General features: G+C 44.9%; 1 protein-coding gene across 1 annotated transcript in view; it reads right to left on the bottom strand.

Moving 5' to 3' along the window:
* Window positions 1–21,446, bottom strand: part of LOC120530497 (high affinity cGMP-specific 3',5'-cyclic phosphodiesterase 9A) — a 76,357-nt gene that overhangs the window by 38,565 nt on the left and 16,346 nt on the right. Inside the window, exons 2-6 of the mRNA XM_039754926.1 lie at window positions 16,585–16,743; window positions 8,888–8,939; window positions 5,594–5,696; window positions 3,788–3,930; window positions 2,827–2,886 (exon numbers count right to left, since the gene is read on the bottom strand). Of these exons, the coding sequence (XP_039610860.1) occupies window positions 2,827–2,886; window positions 3,788–3,930; window positions 5,594–5,696; window positions 8,888–8,939; window positions 16,585–16,743 (517 nt within the window). The remainder of the gene's footprint in view (window positions 1–2,826; window positions 2,887–3,787; window positions 3,931–5,593; window positions 5,697–8,887; window positions 8,940–16,584; window positions 16,744–21,446) is intronic.

Genomic DNA, 21,446 nt, shown 5'->3' on the forward strand with positions numbered 1-21,446 from the left:
TTTTTTTTTGGACAGAATTTCCCCCTCTAGTGGTCATTTTTGGAACTCTTCAGGACTTCAGTGATTGGGAACTCTCAGGTGTCACAACATCACAGTTGCCATCTTGGATCCTGATGATCACTGCTGTTTTATGTTATTTGTGCCTTCCGTATCAATGGGAATATCCCAGCATTTACCAGGAGACGCGGCACTGATGACATCTGATTTGGTGACGGGTGTAAAGTTTGTCCAATATGATGCTGTGGCATCCAACTTTAGGATCCTACAACTCTTTCTGTGCCTTTATCCTTGTGATTTATTCTTTTTGATCTCCCGATATCTGACTTCATGCTCTAGCTTCTTGTTTGCTAATCTATGTTGTCACACTTGGAGAATAATGGTAACACATCTGCCCAGGGGGTGGCGGGGTGCACTAACGCTCCTTCTAAGTTCCCTGCAGACCTTTCCCGGGAAATCCTACCAGGAGCCACGACCTCGACTTGGGACATGCCACGTCCGGCCCCGGGCCCGAGGACGACATCACGTCCGGCCCCGGGCCCGAGGACGACATCACGTCCCCCTGACTTCCTATAAAGCCTCACTCCCTTCCTCTGGAATTCAGTTCTGTTTTGGACTCTGTCTTGTAAACGTTACTCGCTACCAAACCTTTTACTTTTGCAGCCAGGAACACATTACGTGGGTGGCTGCCCCAAACCTTATGATGTCTCGTGTCTCTTCTTGTCACAGTGTTTTATGCTCTGTATTTTGACGATTTGGTTGGCTTGTTCTGGCTGTTTTGATCTCTGCCTGTTTCGGACGACGTGTTCCTCGCAGTCATTTTCCTTCTTTGTGTCCTCTCTAGTGGGGCAAAAAGTCGCATCAAAATAAAAGGTGATTTAAAGAAATAATGGACAGGTGGTCCTGCTTCCTGGGGAACCACCCAAAAAACACATGGCATATAGGACAAGAAACGCAGATACAGTGAAACTAAATGACCAACAAGCTTAATGTAAATGAAAAAATTTGGACGTGAGCGTCAGTAGGCTTTGTGCCCTCAGAACCAAGTTACCCAAACTCTTCTCTAACATTTCAGTAATTATTGACCACTCTGATGCTGATCTTTCTGATCATAAATGAGGTCATTACAATAGCAATTGACAAGAAGAATCCAGAATTCATTAAAGAATTATGGCTCCTCTCAAGTGCCTCTTTCTCTTGCACGATTTGGCTCAAAAACTAATCAGCACATCGTCATATCATAACAGGCTTAGGTTTCGAGTTTGGTATTCTTCCATCCAGCCATTTTAGCTGGAGACTGTCCTGAAGAAACTGTGACACACACAGACACAGGCAGACACACACCCATCATCGAGGTATCAATGTTTTCGGTATCAGGGGACCTTTAAATGTCGAAATCCATTGAGAACTGGAGATCAAAAGTTTTGATGAATCTAAAGTTTTTAACCACAGACAATAGATTAGGGAGGGGGAGGGTGCAAAGCAAAATGAACAAAACAGAAATAAAAACAGCATTTGAACCCCAGCCATACACAGATGGGAGAGGCCAGCAGGAAACACAAGGCAAAACGAAAGGCTAAAGGTATGGGGGCTCAACCATTGATGGGAGGGACCAGAGATAAAGAGCAGGCAAAAGGAAGGGCTAGTGGGTGGGGGTCCCATAAATAACTGATAAGGGGGTGCAGATCATAAGGCAAAATAAATCACTGGGGTAAGGACAAGACAGATGGGAGGGGCCAGGGGTACATATCACTCAAAAGAAAGGGCTAGGGGTGGGGCTTCAGAAATAGATGGGAGGGGCCAGGGGTGCATATCACTCAAAAGAAAGGCTAGGGGTGGGGCTTAAGATATAGATGGGAGAGGCCAGGGGTACATATGACACAAACGGAAGGGCTGGGGTGGAGCTTCTGACATTGATGGGAGGGGCCAGAGGTAGAGAGCAGACAAAAGGAAGGGAAAGTGGGATGAGTCCCATAAGTAACTGATAAGGGGGGCAGATCATCAGGCAAAATAAATCACTGGGGTAAGGCCATAGACATAGATGGGAGAGGCCAGGGGTACATGTCATTCAAAAGGAAGGGCTAGGGGTGGGGCTTCAGATATAGATGGGAGGGGCCAGGGGTACATACCACTCAAACAGAAAGGCTAGGGGTGGGGCTTCAGATATAGATGAGAGAGGCCAGGGGTACATATGACACAAACGGAAGGGGTGGGGCTTCTGACATTGATGGGAGGGGCCAGAGGTAAAGAACAGGCAAAAGGAAGGGGTAGTGGGATGAGTCCCATAAATAACTGATAAGGGGGGCAGATCATCAGGCAAAATAAATCACTGGGGTAAGGACACAGACAGATGGGAGGGGCCAGGGGTACATATCACTCAAAAGAAAGGGCTAGGGGTGGGGCTTAAGATATAGATGGGAGTGGCCAGGGGTACATGTCACTCAAAAGGAAGGGCTAGGGGTGGGACTTCAGATATAGATGGGAGGGGCCAGTGGTACATATCACATAAAAGGACATTCTTGGGGAAGGTCCACGGTCAATTCCCGACAGTTAGTCTGTTCTACCACCTGTTCCTTGATCCCCAAGCCTTCTGTGTTCACACGGTAGCCTCTAAACACATAGCAGGTCTGTGTGTCCCTTATGGATTCCACACCAGGATCAGATGCCATTGGAAATCTCTTGGCACTCCCTTAGCCAACTGTAATATTTACTAACCCTAACCCTAATGTACATTTTTTCTGACTTTAGGAATGATGGGAAATCAACCTGTCTTAGCATTTCTCTTAAAAGAACACAAATCCATAGAACATTCCGACCATACATTCTTACCAGTTGTCAAAGGTGGGCGTCTTCAGATACTGTCTGACTTCTTCTGTCACATCAAGGGAACTGTTGGAATGAAGCATATGACAAAAATAAGAATAAATGACCAATGCTGGATCCACAGCTTGCATTTTGCATGATAAATACCATCATGCGCTGTTTAACTGCCAACCCGAGGCCCTATGTGTGCTTCATATACGGCTTTATGTTTACCTTGAAGATGCAGCCTTTGCTTGTGGACAGACTGGTCCTATGAGCCACCTGTCCTGTTATGTCATAGTGTCACTTTAGAGTCCATGAACCATCTGCTGTATTTAAGACAGGACACCAAACAAGCCACTTCCACATGCGTAGCTCCTTGCTATTGTGTCCTAAGGCACTTCATCTGTCTAGAGCTCAACTGTAATGGCAATTACGATAAACAAAATCGCAGACTGTTTTGTGTGGACTAACAATGAGGTGGAATTGTTATTGAGAATAAAGAGTGCAAAGCGGCTGAGAATAGTCATGGCAGTCCACGTACAGTGACATTATACAGCCCTCCAAGGTGCATCATCTGTCACATGAAGGATACCCACACAAGACGTTATAATGAGCAGGACCCAATCAGTGCAGGGGATGTAATAAGCACAAACCAATCAGAGCGTGGTTTAGAGTCTGTATTTTCAAAGCTCTCAGGACATCTCCCATCCAAACTGGAACGCAGATCTGGCATTTTCAGAAGTGTACAGTTTTCTGAAGTCTCCATTTTTGGGACTAAAAACACTATGGTATTGTGGACGAAATGCAAAAACAAAGGCTAATATCTATGTTTTAAACTGTAAATGCAGGATGGTGGATGTAACCCAAGACGTTTATGTGAGAAAACACGAGTAACAGATAAATTCACAGACAGAGAGCACAAGTCGTCTCAGTACAGACATCCAAGACACAGAGCCATCTGGCCAGCGGGGCACAAAGCCGTTACCTCATCTGGAGGAACTTCTCTTGCACGTGCTCACATTCTTCTTTTGTCTTCCGCAGGGTCCTTTTGTGATAAAACGGTGAAGGTTTTTGGGTCCCCACGGAGAGGTCTTTGAAGAGTCCTAGCCAGCTGAGATGCTCGACGTTCTGTAGTTAAATCAAAGGCGTGTCACTCAAAGATCATAAACAGATAACTTATGCCTCTCTAGGCTTTCAGCGGACACTGCGTTGGATTCCCCAGATATTCCCCAAATGTTTCATTCTAAAAGGAAGCAATAAAAGAGTATGGTCTGAGTGGTGGATGTGGTGTTAGTTATCTTGATTTGTCGGAGGCTTTTAGTGAGGTATCCCATATGAAGTTGTGCATCAAACTAAAAGAACTGGAAGTTCAGGGCATGGGGTGGAGGTGGGCACAAAATTGACTCAAGCAGAGGAAGCAAAGGGTTTTGGTGAGGGGATCCTTTTCACAATTAGATGATGATAACAGTGGAGCACCCAAAAGAAGATGAAGAACAACAACAACAATGAAGTCCAGCAGTGGTCAGTTTTGGGGCTGCTGCTGGCCTTTAATGTTCATGAATGTAATCAATAAGGTGGTTAAGTCTGCAGATGAGACCAAACTAGGTGGAAGGGCAGATCATGGAGAATCAGCTAAATTGTGACATTGGCCTGCTTTAGGTCAGATGAAATTTAATAAAAGTGGGTGAGATATGAATACACGATGGGGGGTCTCAAACTTGAACGTACACCTGATGAGAAGGAGCTGGTAGTCAAATTGGATGGGTCACCATCAACAGTGGACAGCAGTGAGATGTTAGGTCGTATAGCACTATGAGGTGTGGAGTACAACTCCATGGAGGTCACCCTCAAGTTATATAACACACTAGAGAGGCCTCTGGAAAACTCTGAAGTAATGTGGGCAGTTTTGGTTTCCATATTACAAAAAAAAAAGAAACAGAAACACCAGAGGAGGTCCAGAGGAGAGCGACACGGCTGATTAGAGGACCAAGAGTGCTGAGCTATGAGGGGAGTTTGCGGATGAACCTCTTCAGCTTAAGCAAGCAGAGGTTAAGAGGCGACACGATTGAAGTGTTTAAGATTACAAAATGAATAAGTACGGTGGATCCCAGCACCTCCATAATCTGGTAATTATGAAAGGGATTAGCATAGAAGATCCCAACTATTAGTTTATAGAAAATTCAACAATAACACGGGACAGAGTTGGAAATGTGCAAAGGGCAAAAACGTTCTTAGAAAGTTTATCTTCACACAAAGAACCATAGACACATGGAATAAGTGAGCAAGTGGTGTGGTGGAGGGCAGACTTTAGGGATTGATGTTAATTAGATGATTAAGATGGATGAGCATATTGGACTGAATGGCCTACTCTCGTCACAGCTTTCCTGATGGTCTAATGTCTGACTTGCAGAGGGCTAGATTCCTGGTAGTCACGTCCCAACCTGTAAAACCAGAAAATTCAAAGAGGGGCATTTACTTTTTCACAACTGTGCGACTTTCTTTCACTGTCACATGCCTGTTTGCTATTTTCAGTTCTTGAAGCTTCTGGACCAATCGGCAATGCGTGCGGCTTGACACATTTATGTCAGCACTGTTGAGGGGTAAATGAACAAAAAACACGAGCAGAACGAGGAGCTGACGTCTGATATGATGGAGGGGCCACAGATGACCATTGTTGATGGTGGATGGTTGGCCGGCATGAACAGACCCCCTGTGTCTTGTGTTGGTTGTTGATGTGCTTTTCTTTTATCTCCCTTTTCCTTTGATATTCCACTAATTGTGTTCACCGTACCTCCAATTTTTCCCGAAATAATTCCACTTTGCTTTTCATTTCATACACTATGGAAGGTGTTTCTCCAGCTTCTACCAAAATCTTCTTTTCCAGACTCTGAAGCCTGTGATGAACAAAAGAAAGAAATCATTATTTTTATATACTGGGCAGTTCATTTCACCGATGTCGATGACACGAGGTGCGCCACAAGGAATACAAAATAAAGCAACACAAGATGGCTGTTATGTATACGTCTGTATTTAGGCGTAGTGTTGTCAGTTTTGAATACTTTTGTTCCCTAATTTCTGGTGATTGTGCTTATAATTGGTTAATTGTGCACCGTCTGCTATAGTTGATAAACTAAGAACGATAATGGAGGCGGCCAGAAGAGAAACATCAGAAAACATGCAGAGATCAAAACCAAAAGGCGGTCCTGTCCCTCAGAAGTGTTGTCATTGATTCCTTTGTTTCATTTATTTAATGCCTCCTTGTCATGTTTGGGTCAATTTTCATAAACTTTATAGGATTTTAATACCTGAAAATTCATTTTTGACAGGAATTTGGGGGTCCAAGTCTTCTCAAGAACGCCATGTATTTTTACCATCATGTTACGACGCCATTTTGCTTTTCTTGTGAACATCAGCATCTTGTGGCAATGGCATTTATGGTTGCCAGGGCGATGGACCCTGGAATTCTCTGGGGTTGCATTACGTGTGACATCATCGTTGAATCCATAAAATACCGATGTAAAAGACCGAATCAGCTTCTCAAAAGAACTTGTGATCGTTTCTTTAGTCTTTTTCGGGTTTAACATTTTATTTTTTGTGAACTCTTGACTGTGATTTTTTTTCACACTTCTTTTAATGAAATACCAGTATAATTCCTAGCTTTGATCCTTGCGTGTGTCTGCTTTACGACTTTCTCCCAGTACTTTACAAAAAAAAAATCCTGTTTTTTTAAGTAGAACAAAAAGTACCAAAATGCTAACCCAGAATCAAAGTGTAAAAATCAGGAAAACGGGTCAGGAACAACGCAGAAAGAAAATAACAAAAAGGCCGTCCTGAATTCTTTTCGATTTCCTCAGACTCAGATAACAGGGGGAGCACATGGCAGGTAAACTTTATACATTTGGCCCCAGAAGTGGAAACACATGAATTCTGGGTTGGTTGCCTAGCAGCATGGCCAAGCCAAACAAATCCATGCAGTTGGCGCAGTGGTAGCGCTGCTGCCTCGCAGTAAGGAGACCATGATTCTGTGTCGCAGGTCCACCCTGCATGGACAGGGCTCAGAGTAGTGAGAGAAGCGCGATATAAATGTAATGTAATGAATGTTATTAAAGCACCAAATGTTGTTGAAGTGATGCAAAAATAATAGCAAATGTCAGCCTCTCTAAGTCTGCCTGTGTTCCTTGTTCTTTGTGGGTGGAGCTCCAGGAGGCGGGCCACTCTGACATCACTGCTGTTGAGCCTGCCCTCTGGGTATTTAAGCCATGACAGAGAAGGCTCAGGAGTAGGACATTATTCACTTTGTATTTGGAGTTTTGGTGTCTTCTCTTTGAATTCTTTTGGCTTTGCTGCCTTCTTAAAGGGGATGTGACTTGTGGATTGCATATTGCCTTTTAGGTAACTCCTTTCTGCCTCTCCTTTTGCACTTTTGAGTGTTTTCTTGTAGTTTTCTATTTTTGTTTAATAAATCCTAATTCATAAGGATAAGCTATCACATAACGCCGTGAGGAGACGGGCATTGTGGGTTTGCGACTGACCACTGGCCATTCAGTGCGGTGCAGATCTGTGAACTGAGACGCTTTACTGTGTGAGTCCATGGCAGTTCACTTGGCGGTGATGATGGGATTTACACTGTGGAGGGGTGGAGTGTAGTGGTGACGCTTCGCAGAGAAGGTGGGAGACCAGCTGACATCACCAGGGTTAGGGTTCTCTGTTCACAAGTGGTCTCTGTGGAGATACCGATGTGTCTGCTGGCCAATCAGATGAGTAATATGGGTAAGGGTGTATATGGATGTTCTGGGATCAGAATTGGACACTGTGTTGTTGTTGGGTTGTGTTATTATAACTAAACTACTCAAGTTCTCCCGCAGATAAGTCAGTGCTTGACTTTACTGTATAATTTCTGTTATTTTATAATGTCGGTTGTATAAGTCAAATGTGGAAAACTCACGCTATTGGTCCAAGTGATTACGATATGCTAACGCCCACCTGAGAGAGTAACCACGGAGCACACGGCCTTTTATTTTTCTATGTGTTGTGACCACACGGTGATTAATACCCAAACTATTCCGAAGCGGCGTTTGCACTGATTTCTGTCTTTTTGTATCTCACACCTTCACACTCTTTTATCATAACAGCATCCCTTATCTACGATGGAGCGTTCGATCAGAAGAAAATATGAAGCTGGTTTTAAATTAAAAGTCATTGAAGTGGCGAAAGAAATTGGTAACTGCACTGCTGCAACAAAATTCGATGTGTCTGAGAAACTGGGGCGACACTGGAGGAGGCAGGAAGATGTAAAAAAAAAATGAAACAAATAAATAAGCGTCGTGTTTTTGAACAGGCGTACAAGTCGGGGTCTGATTTCATGGCCGATTCTTCAGGTTTCAAGACCCGACTTACACGCGAGAACATACGGTATTTCCCAGAATTGTCCCTCTGCGCGTGATAGTCTCAATGACCTATCAAGATGGCCGCTTCTGAGCCAGACATTGTGGGTTGCAGCAAATCTGCAAAGTGAGGAGCTTAGTGGCGTGAGTCCACAGCAACACATGCATCTTCCCAAACCTTCAGATCGTGGTGTACTTGTTGTCCTCGCCGCTCAGTTTGTAAAATGGAATACTGCAGTGCATCACCATATTACAAACTAAGACAAATACGTTTTGTTGGTTAAATGAATCAAATATAAACCTGCTGTTTTAAAATGACGTGTGTGTTTCTTCTCTGAAGATGGGTACCCACTTGTAGAATTGGTCATTTTTTACGTGTGTTTTTGTCTATTTAAGATAGAAAGGCGGCAGTGACTGCACGCTGCGTCATTCTTCTGTGGATACAAGTCCCTGTCTTCAGCTCTAACGACAGTTCCCTTTAATCCCAAGTAGGTCCTAGCGGTTGGGTTTGTGTTTTTGGAAACGACTTCCCTTTGCCTTTGACTTACGACTTTGTCTTGTCCTTTGAGTTTCTGGTTATTCGGTTTGGTTTTGCGCTCCTTTAATGTCCTGAACGCTCCCCTAGTTCACTCATCTTCACAGCAATAACCTTTGGACACCAGTTACGTACGGTGATGCTTCTGCTGTAACTTTTCACTCACCTTTTCTCCATGGAAGACAAATCAAATCCCAACGCTGCTGCTAGTTCTGCACCTGAAAACATAAAAACGGTCAGAAGAAGAACTTCAGTCTGTCCAAAAAAAAAAAATAATTCAAGCTCGGCCTTCTCAGGTCTGAAATGGACTGGAAACCCTCAAAGCTGAGAAGACAACGGCTCACCCGTAAACGTTTGACAGATCAATCAGACGATTTGGAAACCGAGCAGGAAAACCACGCTAAACACATTGGTAAAACTTCTACTGAATTATCTGGGCCAAGTCTGCCGTACCTCAGGGGTAAGTTCATCTTCTGTGAGCTGAAGTTTGACTCGAGACAAGTTACGACCAAAGCTGTCTGCTCTGAACAATACGAGCTTCTCCCAAATTTCTAAACAGCATTCGGGTGTATGAAGAAAGGCGACTACAAACCACAAGGAAGCCGGATTTTCAGTTACAAAGGCCGTCTGAGATCATCGTCCTGATTACCTTTGCTGATCTGCTGTCATTAGTGTCTTTTATTCATTTGTTTTGGCTTTCGTGAGGAGTTTCTAGGAATTCTTGCTGGCTATTCTGCAGGTTTTGAGGTTAAGGAATGTGATTCCAACATTTATTTCATTTTATCTTGATTGGTTGTACTTTTATCGTGTGCCATTTTGCATATTGATGGATGGTTCCACTTTGTGGCCTCCTAGAGGTCCCCGTGCTTGGAGGACGTCATCGGAGTGACCCTATAAAGGGACCGTTTTGGTTTCCGTGCTTGGATATCACTAAAAGTCTTAATGCGTACGTCTAAATTAGTTTCTGTCTCAGTTTTCTGACTTACTTTCTCTCTTACGGTTTTGATTCTTGTCTCGTGTTCCTGACTTGGTGACACGTCACTTTGTCTCACTGGAAATAGAATCACAGATGACACTCACCCAGGGCAACCATCTCTATCAGTTATTACCATCGAGGAAACATTCCTGGTCACTAAAGGAAAAACTACTGGACATCCAGATGTGGACAAATGTGTTGGTACCCCTCTATGAAAAAGGCAGAACCCACACTTGTCTCTGAAATCACTTGAAACTGAAAAAGCAACTGGCAGCCCTCATTGTTTAGTCCAAATTTAACAAAAATCTGACTTTGCTGTAGAGTTTTGATTCAACAGAATATTTCAAATAATAAGACACATAAAAACGGCGTGGACACAAATGATGGGACCCTTCACCTCACCCTTTAAAGGTTGCGGTCACGGCACACAAGCGATTCCCGTCACTCTCCATGAGCTTTCTGCGCCTGTCCACAGCTTGTTCGGCCCACTCATCCTGAGCAAACGGCTCCAGCTGTATCAGATTTGAAGGGGGGCTTCTCCAGAGGGCATGGTTCACTTCTTTCCATAGATGTTCAATGGGGTTCAAATCAGAAGACCAATGACCAATGTTTTGTTCTTCACCATTCTTGGGTGTTCTTTGCTGTGTGTTTTCGCTCCTCATCCTGTTGGAGGATCCATGACCTGTGACTGAGACAGAGAGCCTTGACACTGAGCAGTACGTTTCACTTAAGAACGTCTTGATAGTCTTGTGATTTCATTGTTTTCTGCAGACTCAAGGCCCCCCTGTGCCAGACACAGCAAAGCAGCCCCCAAACATACCCGGGCCTCCTTCATGTTTCACAGTACGTCTGGAGTTCTTGTCTTTGAAAGCTTCATTTTTTTCATCAGTGGACATTGAGCTGACGTGACTTGCCATAAAGCTCCAGATGTGTCTCCTCTGTCCAAAGGCTATTCTCCCAGAAGAATTGTGGCTTGTCAGTATGCATTTTAACAAATTCCAGCTTTTGATGTGGAGTCCTCATTGGTCTTCTTCCATTGAGCCCACTGCCACTCAAAAAGTTGACACTGGTGGACCCTGACCTTGGAGTTCAGCTTGTATCTCTTTGGAGGTTGTCCTTGGTTTTTTGTCTACTCTCCTTTTTGCCAAATCCAGGGGTGATTTTCCTCTTGTGGCTTTGTCCAGAAAGGTTGGCTACAGTCCCATGGACATTAAACTTCTTCATAATATTGTCACTGTTGTCACAGGGACCTCAAGCTGCTTGGAGGTGGTCTTCTAGCTTTTACCTTGTGAAATGATCAGACTCGACACACATTGAAAAAAGGTTTGGGCCAGCCACCCGTATAATTTCCCTGGCTGCAATGGGTTTGAAACTCAAGACAGATGTTTCCTTGATGTCTGAAGACTGTTTGGAAAAATGGCGGCTTTAAATGCCAAAACTGGAAGTGACATAGTGGACCCTGAAGTGACGCTCTTCTGGGCGCTGGAACCAGAAGTGACGTCTTCAGGGTTCAAACAGACAAGTTTTCCCATTTTTGTCCGCAGAAGCAACAGAAGAAGGTTTAGCGCACCCCGCCACCCGCTGGCCTGACGTGGAATTACCTTCACTTGGTCCATACAGCTCCCTCCTACTCGCACGTGTGTGACAACCTTTAACGTGTTTGTCTGTCATTTTCCTTCTGAAGACAACTCTCTCCTTTGTTTTCTCTGGTCCATTTTCAGTGGGGGACATGCGATGACACCAAACAGCAGAGTGGCGACTTTTCTCCATTTAAATCAACTGAATGACAGATTGCACGATTGGAGACGTGTGTGATAACAAATTTGAAAAGCCACTCGAGTCCAATGATTTAGAATCTTTTCTAAGGGTCCCAATAAATGCTTTCAGGACATTTCAGACGTTACATACTTCTTGTCCCACTTGCTTTGCTTCGCTCAATGACATATCAAAGGCATACAGATACACACAGGGGACATTTGCTTTGCATTTTGTCACTTTTCAGGAGGCACACGGCCCTTTTTCAATGAATGGCAAGCAGACCAACCAATCTGTATACCTCTGGACTGTAGAAGCGGTTTGTGTCCTACTGCAGTCGCTCCGCTTAAACACGACCTCTGCTTCATCTCGGCCTCCTCCATTTTTATTTGTTGAGCGCTTAAAAGCACAGCATTACAACTGACCGAAGCGCTGTACAGTTAAAAAGAAGCAGGACTAAAACAAAATATTAAAACAAACATTAAGAGAGAATTAAAACAGAGATACTAAAAACAGGTCAGAGGACCCAATAAAATTGAGAAATAGGAAGAAGCAAGTGGAAATGAGACAGGTTAAGAATTAAAAGCCAATGTGAAGAAGTGCGTTTTTAGGCGAGATTTGAATGTGGCGACTGAGGCGGCTTGCCTAACCACTAAGGGCCTGGGTGCACAGACGGAGAAAGGCCTTTCACCACGAGCTTGGGAACGGTTAGGAGCAGCTGATCTGCGGATCTAAGAACATGACGAGGATTGTGACGATGGAGCAAGACACTCAAATAGGCAGGGGCTAGACCGTTTAGTGCCTTATAGGTTAAGAGGAGAATCTTAAAATCGATTCTGAATCTAACTGGCAGCCAGTGTAGGGTTTTTAAAATCGGTGAAATGTGTTGGCTTCTGCTGCTTCCAGTTAGAAGCCTTGCAGCCGCATTCTGAGCCAGTTGGAGTCTAGAAAGAGTGGCCTTACTGATACCAAAAAGGCAGGAATTTGAGTAGTCGAGCCGGGACGTAATGAATGCATGGATTACTGATTCCAGGAGGTGGTTAGACAGAAGAGGCTTGAGTTTGGCGATTCGCCTGAGATGGAAAAAGCAGGATTTTACTGTGCTGTTGACTTGAGCATCCATTTTCAGGACCGTATCCATTTTGATTCCAAGATTGGAGACAGACGAAGTTACTGGAATGGGAAGAGAGTCGAGGCCAAGGGGTGGAGTCCTGTTTGCAGTCGGGGCTAAAAACAATGACCTCAGTTTTTGAATCGTTCAGGTGAAGGAAGTTTACAGCCAGCCAGTCCTTAATGTCAGCTAGGCAGTCGAGGAGAGGTTTGGTGGAGTCAGTTGGCTTGAGGGAGAAATAAATTTGGCAGTCGTCAGCATATAGGTGATATGAAATTGAATGTTTTCTAAAAATTGCACCTAAAGGCAGGATGTAGATTGAAAAAAGTAGTGGCCCTAAAATGGAACCCTGGGGGACCTGTGACGATGTGGGTTCTGGCTCCACGCTCCCATGGCTGTTTGGGAACCCTTGAACCCAACACCGTCGATAATGAAACCGAGTGAGCTAGTCAGTGGAGGCAAATAAACAATTGAGCAAGGGGTGGTGCAAAAGTGCAACAGTGCTTTTATTTAAAACTGTCCATCCAAACATAAGTGTTCATAAAGTGCAGTTCTTCAATAAATAAATACTTTAAGATGAAAACGTGGAGATTAAAACCATTAGAAAAAGTCTTCTTAAAAACAACGAGGTTTAAAACGATCAGGAAGCTGTCTTTAAATACAAATAACAAACCCGGTGCCTTCGTTTCTATTAGCGTCTCACCTGCTTATCCTGTTAGGGCTTAGCAGCAGGCAAGACGCTCTCTGCAGCTGACCTTCTTCCTACTACTGCTACTGCCAGTCGCCTTCCCGATACTTGGCTCCGGTCGGCTCCCACCTGACAGTGACTTGGGAATCCCATAATGGCCAAGGCGCTCACATTCGGGACACTGCATCCCAAGTCCCGACTCCCGCTACCGACTGTGGAGAGTCCTGCACCTTCCCGGTCACTCCCGCCCTGCCACAAACTTCTGCAGGTGTGACCACAACCACTTCTCCCAGGTGTTGGCCAAACACCCAGGCAGCCTTCAGCTACCTGCGAGCGTTTGCTCGCCTCCTTCCTACTGCACCGATTTGCTCGCGCTCTTTCTCTCCTTCCTGCTTCCAACCTCCATTTCCTTCTCTCTACTCTCTCTCGTTCATTCCCCCAATCTCAGCCGCCTCGCGCTTTTTAAAATGACGCGGGCCACAGCAGCTGCAGCATTAGCCATGGGACAATCACGAATGTGGGCAGTTCCTCACCTGTGCGCTCGGTGAGAAACGCCCACACCCTACGGATCACCCCACGGCTCACTATGGCCCAACGACTCCTCGCTAAGCCGCGAGTGCGTCGATTATTTATTTAAAAATGGCCTTTACTCAGTGAGCTGTGGACCCGCTATACCACAGGACCCCACATGGGAGTGGGACTGATTCAGATGAAAAATCGTCTAGCATGACTCTGAGAGTCCTGTTGCAGAAATATGACCTGAAGCAGTCGAGGGCTAAGCCAGATACACCAGCCCAGGATTCGAGTCAGGAGATCAAGATATCGTGATCGATTGTGTCGAAGGCGGCAGATAAGTCGAGAAGAACCATAACCACGTGGAGTCCCGAGTCCAATGCCAAAAGGACGTCATTTAGGACACGTAAATGCGCAGTTTCTGTGCTGTGTTGGGGCCTAAAGCCTGACTGAAAAAGGTCCATTACCTGATGGTCCTGTAGGTGTTGAGTTAATTGCTCATAAACTACTTTTTCGAGTATTTTTGACAAGAAAGGTAGTTTAGAGATTGGACGAAGATTAGAGAGAACGGCAGGGTCAAGATCAGGTTTTTTCACGATTGGATGTACAACTGCGTGGTTGAAAGCACAAGGAACTATAGCCGAGGATATACTACTAGTTATGATCTTTAGAACATCGTCTCGAATCACAGGAAACACATCTTTCAGCAGTCTGGACGGCACCACATCGTCTGGAGAGCCCCAAGGCTTCATTGTGGCGACGATTTTTTCCAGATGGGGGAGCGAAATGGGTTCAAAGCTGGTGAGGGAACCGTGCGCAGGAGCGGCTAAATCAACAGAGCCAGAAGAAGAAATGGAGATCTGGGATCTAATGTTCGTGACCTTATCCAGAAAAAATGTGAGGATCTGATTACAAAGAGCAGAAAACGGTTACGGCTGGAGAGAGGACAGCATTTAGTGTTTTGTATAAGACACGTTGATTGCCAGAGTTTTTTGAGATGATGTCAGCGAAAAAACGGTTCCTTGCACCTCTGAGTGCTCTCTGGTATTGGGACCACGCGTCTCTCATGCAGTCAAGACTCCCCTAATATATATATTCTTCTTCAGCGTCCATCTGGTTTTATAGATGTGTGTTTACTGTGATGGTGTCACGTTTTGTGTATTGCGTTGTTTAATTCTTGAATGGAAATTCCTAGTCACTATGTTGCCTGGTAATAAAGCTCAAAGTCCACGTTCAAGCTGACCGTTATTAGTCATTTCCTCCTTATTAGCAATTAGTAAACTTTCATGTGCATACATGTTTGTGAAATTGCCCTGAAACTCTCTGTGTATGGGATTTCCAAGTTGCTGAACACAAAACTCATTAAAAGAAGTTCATTGTGGGTTTAAAAAGTTTATTTGTGGTGCAAAGCAAGGAGTTTTGCTCCCTAAGTGTTAGTCCGTAACCAAAAGTGCTGTCTCCTTCCTCGGCTGTCTTCTAATCCCAACCTCGATACAATGCTCTCCCGTGTGCCTCGTGTTCTGCCTACAAACATATCCACGTTGCCAGTTCCACCGCCCGCAGCTCATTTGAGGTCAATGGTAACCCAATCTGCTCTCCCGTCTCCTCCTCTATAAGCTGATCCAAGCCAGGATCCTTCCGAAGACTCGCCGGCAGCCACACATCTTAGCAGCAGAGAAGTGCTAACCAGTAAGGACTCTCTAGCCGCGCCCCCCACTTTGCTCACTACTGGAATAATCCCCCCCCTTAATGCTTTTTTATGCGTAAGAAAAGGTTGCAGATGAGAGGAAAATATACGAGCTAATGGCAGAAATCCACTTGTGATAAATCGTCGTTTGCTTACAATTATTTCTGCGACACAAAACTGTTAAGTTCTGCTCTCAATTCAGGATCATGCTAATCGTTTCGCTCAACACTATTAATGACGTTTCCAAGGGAACAGAAACACATCCATAGGACCTCCTCAGAACTTCTCCTCCATTTTAGATTTTTATTGCTGGTTAACTACAGGAGACACAGACAGCCCTGACTCTGGAGACGTTTTCACCAGATCACCTGAAGAAAATGAGCGGGGTGTCAGTGGGGTGTCTCCCATAAGCAGCTGCCCGTCTTATTCATTTAGAGCAGGGGTGTCCATCTCCGGGCCTGGTGGGCCTGGTGGCTGCAGCTTTTCATTCTCACCCTTCTCCTAATCAGTTTTCACTGCTAATTCGCTCCTTTTCCCTTCATTTCAATAGCCCCCTGTTTTTAAGGATTCAATCCTCTGAATTGATTCGTTTCATCATTAAATAGAAATAAGACGTGAAACGAGCCGACAGATGAGCAGCTAAACTGGGGTTTCAAACTCCAATTTCACTCCAACCTGTTTCTTAATGAGAAGCCGATTCTTGCCATTAATTAATCTCGTTATTCAACTCCACGGCTTGTCGCTGCTCTCATTCTGCCACAGCAGACATTTCCAAAACTGTTGATTTTTCTGTTTTTTCTAAGAACATCGTCAAAGTGTTTCAGTGCCCCGAGAGATCAACCTCACCGAGTCTGCCACCTTTCTTTATTTTCAGATATTGTGTGAGGCGAGCTGCTCGTTTTGTGTCTCCTTATTGTTTGGCTGCCAATTAAGGAAAAAGAAACAACTAAGGGGCTCCGAGTCACGTTAATTAAAACCAAAGCAAAAGGAGTTAATCAGCAGCAAAAACAGCTCACTGATGAAGAAGATGGTTAGAATGAAAACCTGCAGCCACTGAGGCCCTCCAGGCCCGGAGTTCGACACCCGTGATTTCAACATAGCGAGGAGAGAGTTTGGACCCCCATGATGCCTACCTAATGGCTCGCAGTGGTCCGCAGCAACCACTTCGAGCTTGTAGAGGTTCTGTGGATTGTTGCACTCCAGCTTCGGGGAGATGTTAATGATGTTTCCTTGGGCGTTGTACAACTTGAGGATGTCGTGAGGTCCTGCTTCTGCCGCTGCACGAAACAAGTCTGGAAAAGAACAAAGAGTGGAGAGCGGTTACATTAACAGAAATGAACCAACCGTTTATTCTTCAGCCTGTTTCCTTGCCTGTAATTGAAATGAATCCTAGGAAAGCTTAGATAGATAGATAGATAGATAGATAGATAGATAGATAGATAGATAGATAGATAGATAGATAGATAGATAGATAGATAGATAGATAGATAGATAGATAGAGTGAAAGGCACTATATGATAGATAGATAGATAGATAGATAGATAGATAGATAGATAGATAGAATTAAAGGCACTATATAATAGATAGATAGATAGATAGATAGATAGATAGATAGATAGATAGATAGATAGATAGATAGATAGATAGATAGATAGATAGATAGATACTTTATTAATCCCAAGGGGAAATTCACATTTTGTTCTGTTGCAGCCTTGATCTAAAATTATTTCAATTAATTTTTTCCATCATCAAACAAAAACTCAACGCCCCAGAATGACAAAAGCAAAAACAGGAATTTGAAAATTAATGCAAAATAAAAAGCTGACACATCCCAGTGATAGAAATGTTTTTGATGACATTTGTAATTTGATAGATCTTCTAATAAGTATCTGCTTATTATTCTAAGAGCTAAACTTAAAAGAAGTGGTGAGGCGACCTTCAAATGTTATGCACCTCAAATCTGGAATACGAGGTTACCGATAGAAATTCACCAGGCTAGTACAGTGGAACTCTTTAAAAAACTGCTAAAAACTCATTGTTAGAACATGGCTCTCTCATAGCTTCATTTTAGCTTAATCCTGATGCTCTGTATGTGCATCTAATTATCAATATCATTCCTGGTGGCTCCGAAATCCGTACCAACCCCTACTTTCTCTGCTGTTCTTTTACCAGTTTTCTGTGGTGCCAATCTGTGCCACCGCCGCCTGATCAAAGCACCGTGCTGTCCCTCCATTGATGGATTTAAGGCCAGAGGTCCACATGACCGTCATCGTCAAGTTCTTCCATGTGCACCCTGAATACAAGGAGGTCGTTGATGTTGGGTAGAATGCCTAGTGGGGCTGGGTGGTCTTGTGGCCCCTGCAGATTTTATTTATTTTTTCTGTCCTCCCTGGCCATCGGACCTTACTTTTATTCTATGTTAATTAGTATTGCCTAATTTTATTTTTTATATGTTGTCTTTTTTTTCTCTTTCTTCACCCTGTAAAGCCCTTTGTGCTCCATGATTTGTATGAAAATGTGCTCTAGAAATAAATATTATTGTTGTTGTTGATGAAATGAACATCTGAGGAGAAAACCAGGGACTGCTCATCACCCGTGGCTTCGTCACCTGTGGCGGTGACAATGGAGACGAGTCCGGGTTGAGGGAAAGCTGAACGGAGTAAAGTGCAAAGATATCCTTAGTGAAAACCTGCTCAGAGCTTTGTGAACCTCAGACTGGGCTGAAGGGTCTTCTGCCACCTGGATAAGGCAAAGACAACACAGCAGAACAAAAGTGAATGTTCTAGACCTGCCCAGCTGGTGCCCAGACTTGAACCCGGTCAAACATCACTGGTAAGACCGGACAATATCTGCCAACCGATGGTCTCCATCCAACCTGACAGGCCATGAGAGGATCTGCGGAGATGAATGGCAGACAATCCCCAAATGCAGGAGTGCAAAGCCTGTGACATCAAACCAAAGAAGACTCCAGGATGGAATGGCTGCCAAAGTGCCGAGTAAAGGGTTGGAATATTTGTGTTGATGGATATTTCAACTTATAAATTTACAGAAATTCTTGGTATTCTGAGGTATTGAGTGTTGCTTGAGGAGGGAAAAATGAATTTAGCAAAATATGTACAAAGTGAAAGGGCGCTGTAAATATCCTCTTCACTTATAAAGATTCTTCATTTCTCTTTGTCTCCTTAGGCCAGGGGTTTATGCTCATCCTCTCCTTTCAGTGTATATTTTTGTTTCTTTAGAACCTTTATATGGATTATTGCACTTTTAAAGCCAGTACCCCATTTTGGGCCTGGACGCCTGCCTCTAGAGTTTGGGGTCCGGCTTCCTGAGAGGTGAGGCCTACTTTGGAGCAGACTGGTGAGGTCCTGGTCTTCCCTTTTTTTTTTGGATATCTTTTGTGATGTTCTTCATAACAACTCGGATGCCCCCCGGGATGTCTTCAGGCTCTGCTGTAACATTTTTTGCAGGTCCCAGTCTAAACGAATGGAGCTGAAAGTCTGGCCGTGTAAGCCTTCCCTTCCATATCAGCATCCACAAGTAGTTTCTAATGTGCCCAGGAGGGTCCTTTAAGCTCGTCACCTCATCAGCTGGCACGCCAGGCATTTTTTTATTTATTTATTTTTTCCCTGAAGCAGGTTGACATTCTCATATCTTTTTTATCGTTGTTTCATAACAATAATTGCATCCCACTCACTCCAGCACTGGACATGACACAAAAGAGTGAACAACAAGAAGCAAGCCGCCCCCTGCCTGCCTCCGCACTGCGCTCGAGCAACTGGGAGTTTGGATTTTTATTATGAATATTAGAAATTGTGGCAGTGTGGGCGTCTGCTACACACATTCATGTTAATCCTCACACATCCTTTTGCTGAATATTGCTTTAACATTTCAGTTTTATGTGTGGCTGAAGCCTCTCCTAGCAGCACTGGGCACAAGGCAGGAGCCAAGTCTGCATGGGATGCCAGTCCACTGTGTGGCACACGCTCACTCCTGCTGAGTCAGGTAAGCCACCTGTTAAGCAAACCCCGATGTCAGTATCAGCTGCTTAGCCCTGCCAGTTTTCGCTCCTGCTTTGTGCCTCTTGACGTCAGAATGGGCTCCAGCATCCTGGGACCCAGTAGTGGGCAAAATCAGTTCCGAGAATGGACAGGTGAGTGGAGGCATGCATCTCCCTTGGCGAGGGTGCCATATCTGGCAGGCAATGGGGTGCAGTGGTTAAGGCTGTGGACCTCAAACCCCCAGGTTGTACATTCAAATCCCACCGCTCACACCATGTGACTCTGAACAAGTCTCTTCACCTGCCTGCGCTCGGACTGGAAAAGGCAAAATAAATGCAACCAATTGTATCTCAAATGTTGCAAGTCTCCTTGGATATAATAATTTGAGACATTCATGTGGCATGCAGCGAGTGTGTCAGAATTGTGGAGGAGGTCTGGTGAGATATGGCTGTCCAAGCAGAGTCTCAGCAATCCTGAAAATGCCCCAGGACGTCCTAGAGTTCCTAACTAATCATCAGTGTTTCATCCCTGGTTTAGAGGTGTCCTGCCTTGGCCTACAAGTTTCATGGTAGACAACTAAACATCAGAGTTAGGGGGCTGGAAAGTGCACAGAAGACATTGGAGCCATCACTGAGTAGAATGATCTAGAAAGTTCATGGAGCTCTGATGGAAGTGTCACAGTCTACCACACTTGTCTTCTACCTCTTTCATTCTGGACCAGGGAGTATGACATTACACCCAGAAAGCACTCCTGGGTCAGGCTGACCAAAGGACCCCAACAGAGCTGCCCTCCAGAACTACAACTCCCATACTGCCCTGTGGTTGTCCAAACCAGAGCCTGGTGTACTGGGTGGAAGCCCCCCTCCCACTCCTCATGTCCATCTGTCTGGTAGGCAGGGAGCAGCAGGCATCGTGACCTGTCAGATGGGCATCCTTCTGTGGTGGCTTCTTGTCCTGGGCTGTAAGGGGCAGATATCCTGGGAAGGACGGTCATCTATCCATCTTAACTGGGAATAGACTGCTTGTGGGATTTTCATTTTTATTTATTGATAAGATTTTCAGCTGCCCTGACAACTTGCACTGAAAACGTTTTGCACAAAAAAAACCAAACCAGTGGTTGCCTCTTTACTCGCCTTTGTCAATCCCCAGTTACAAACTACAGTACAAGATGCCCAACCGGAAGTAGTGCCATAGCAGTGGGCACTGGGGCATCACAAGGCCGCCTCATGACCCACAGGAGATGGACTTTCAAATCTAATCCAGACAGGGGACCTCCATTGATCTAATCATGTGACATTCGAAAACCAGTGAGTTGTCACATAAAGGGGGCGAACACTTACTGCATGCCGTGAAGTTTTTGGTGTTGTATATTTTGTCATTCATTAAGTCCACTTTGCAGAGATCTTCTGTCACTTTGACATTAAAGAGTCCTCTTCTGTGTCATCTTTAATCCACGTCAATTCAATGGTGCAGAACAACAAAATGTGAGGGTGAAGCCTTTATAAAGGCGCCGTATAAATAACAGATGTGGACCACCAGGGGGCGTACCAGCCACCCTACCCGACACAGAGAGGCAGACACAATTACTGCCCAGCACACATGTTCATTTTCTTTTCCACGTGGGCAACACTTTCCCCTGTTTCCCACGCTCACAGCACCAATAAGCAAACACAGGACCTTCTTCTTCTTCTTCTTCTTCTTCTCTTCCTCTGCTGCCTTCACTCCTCTCCCAGCAGGCTTCGTCCACCTCCTCCCGACTCTGGCTCCCCGAATGGAGTGAAGCGGCCCCTTTTATAGGAAACTCAGGAAGTGCTCCAGGTGCTCCCAGATCTTGCTCCGGCTGCAACCCTGGGCTCAGAAACTGTCCAGGCGCCCCCTGGTGGTGGCCACGGGCCCCAGCAGGGTTGAACTTCTAAGCTCCAATCCCGTGGCCCCGCTGTGAGCCTTTGCCCTCTCGTGCTTCGGGGAAAGTATTGCCCTGAAAGTGTCCTCTTCCC

This window comes from Polypterus senegalus, chromosome 6 (genome assembly GCF_016835505.1).
Source record: "Polypterus senegalus isolate Bchr_013 chromosome 6, ASM1683550v1, whole genome shotgun sequence".
Lineage (NCBI taxonomy): Eukaryota > Metazoa > Chordata > Cladistia > Polypteriformes > Polypteridae > Polypterus > Polypterus senegalus.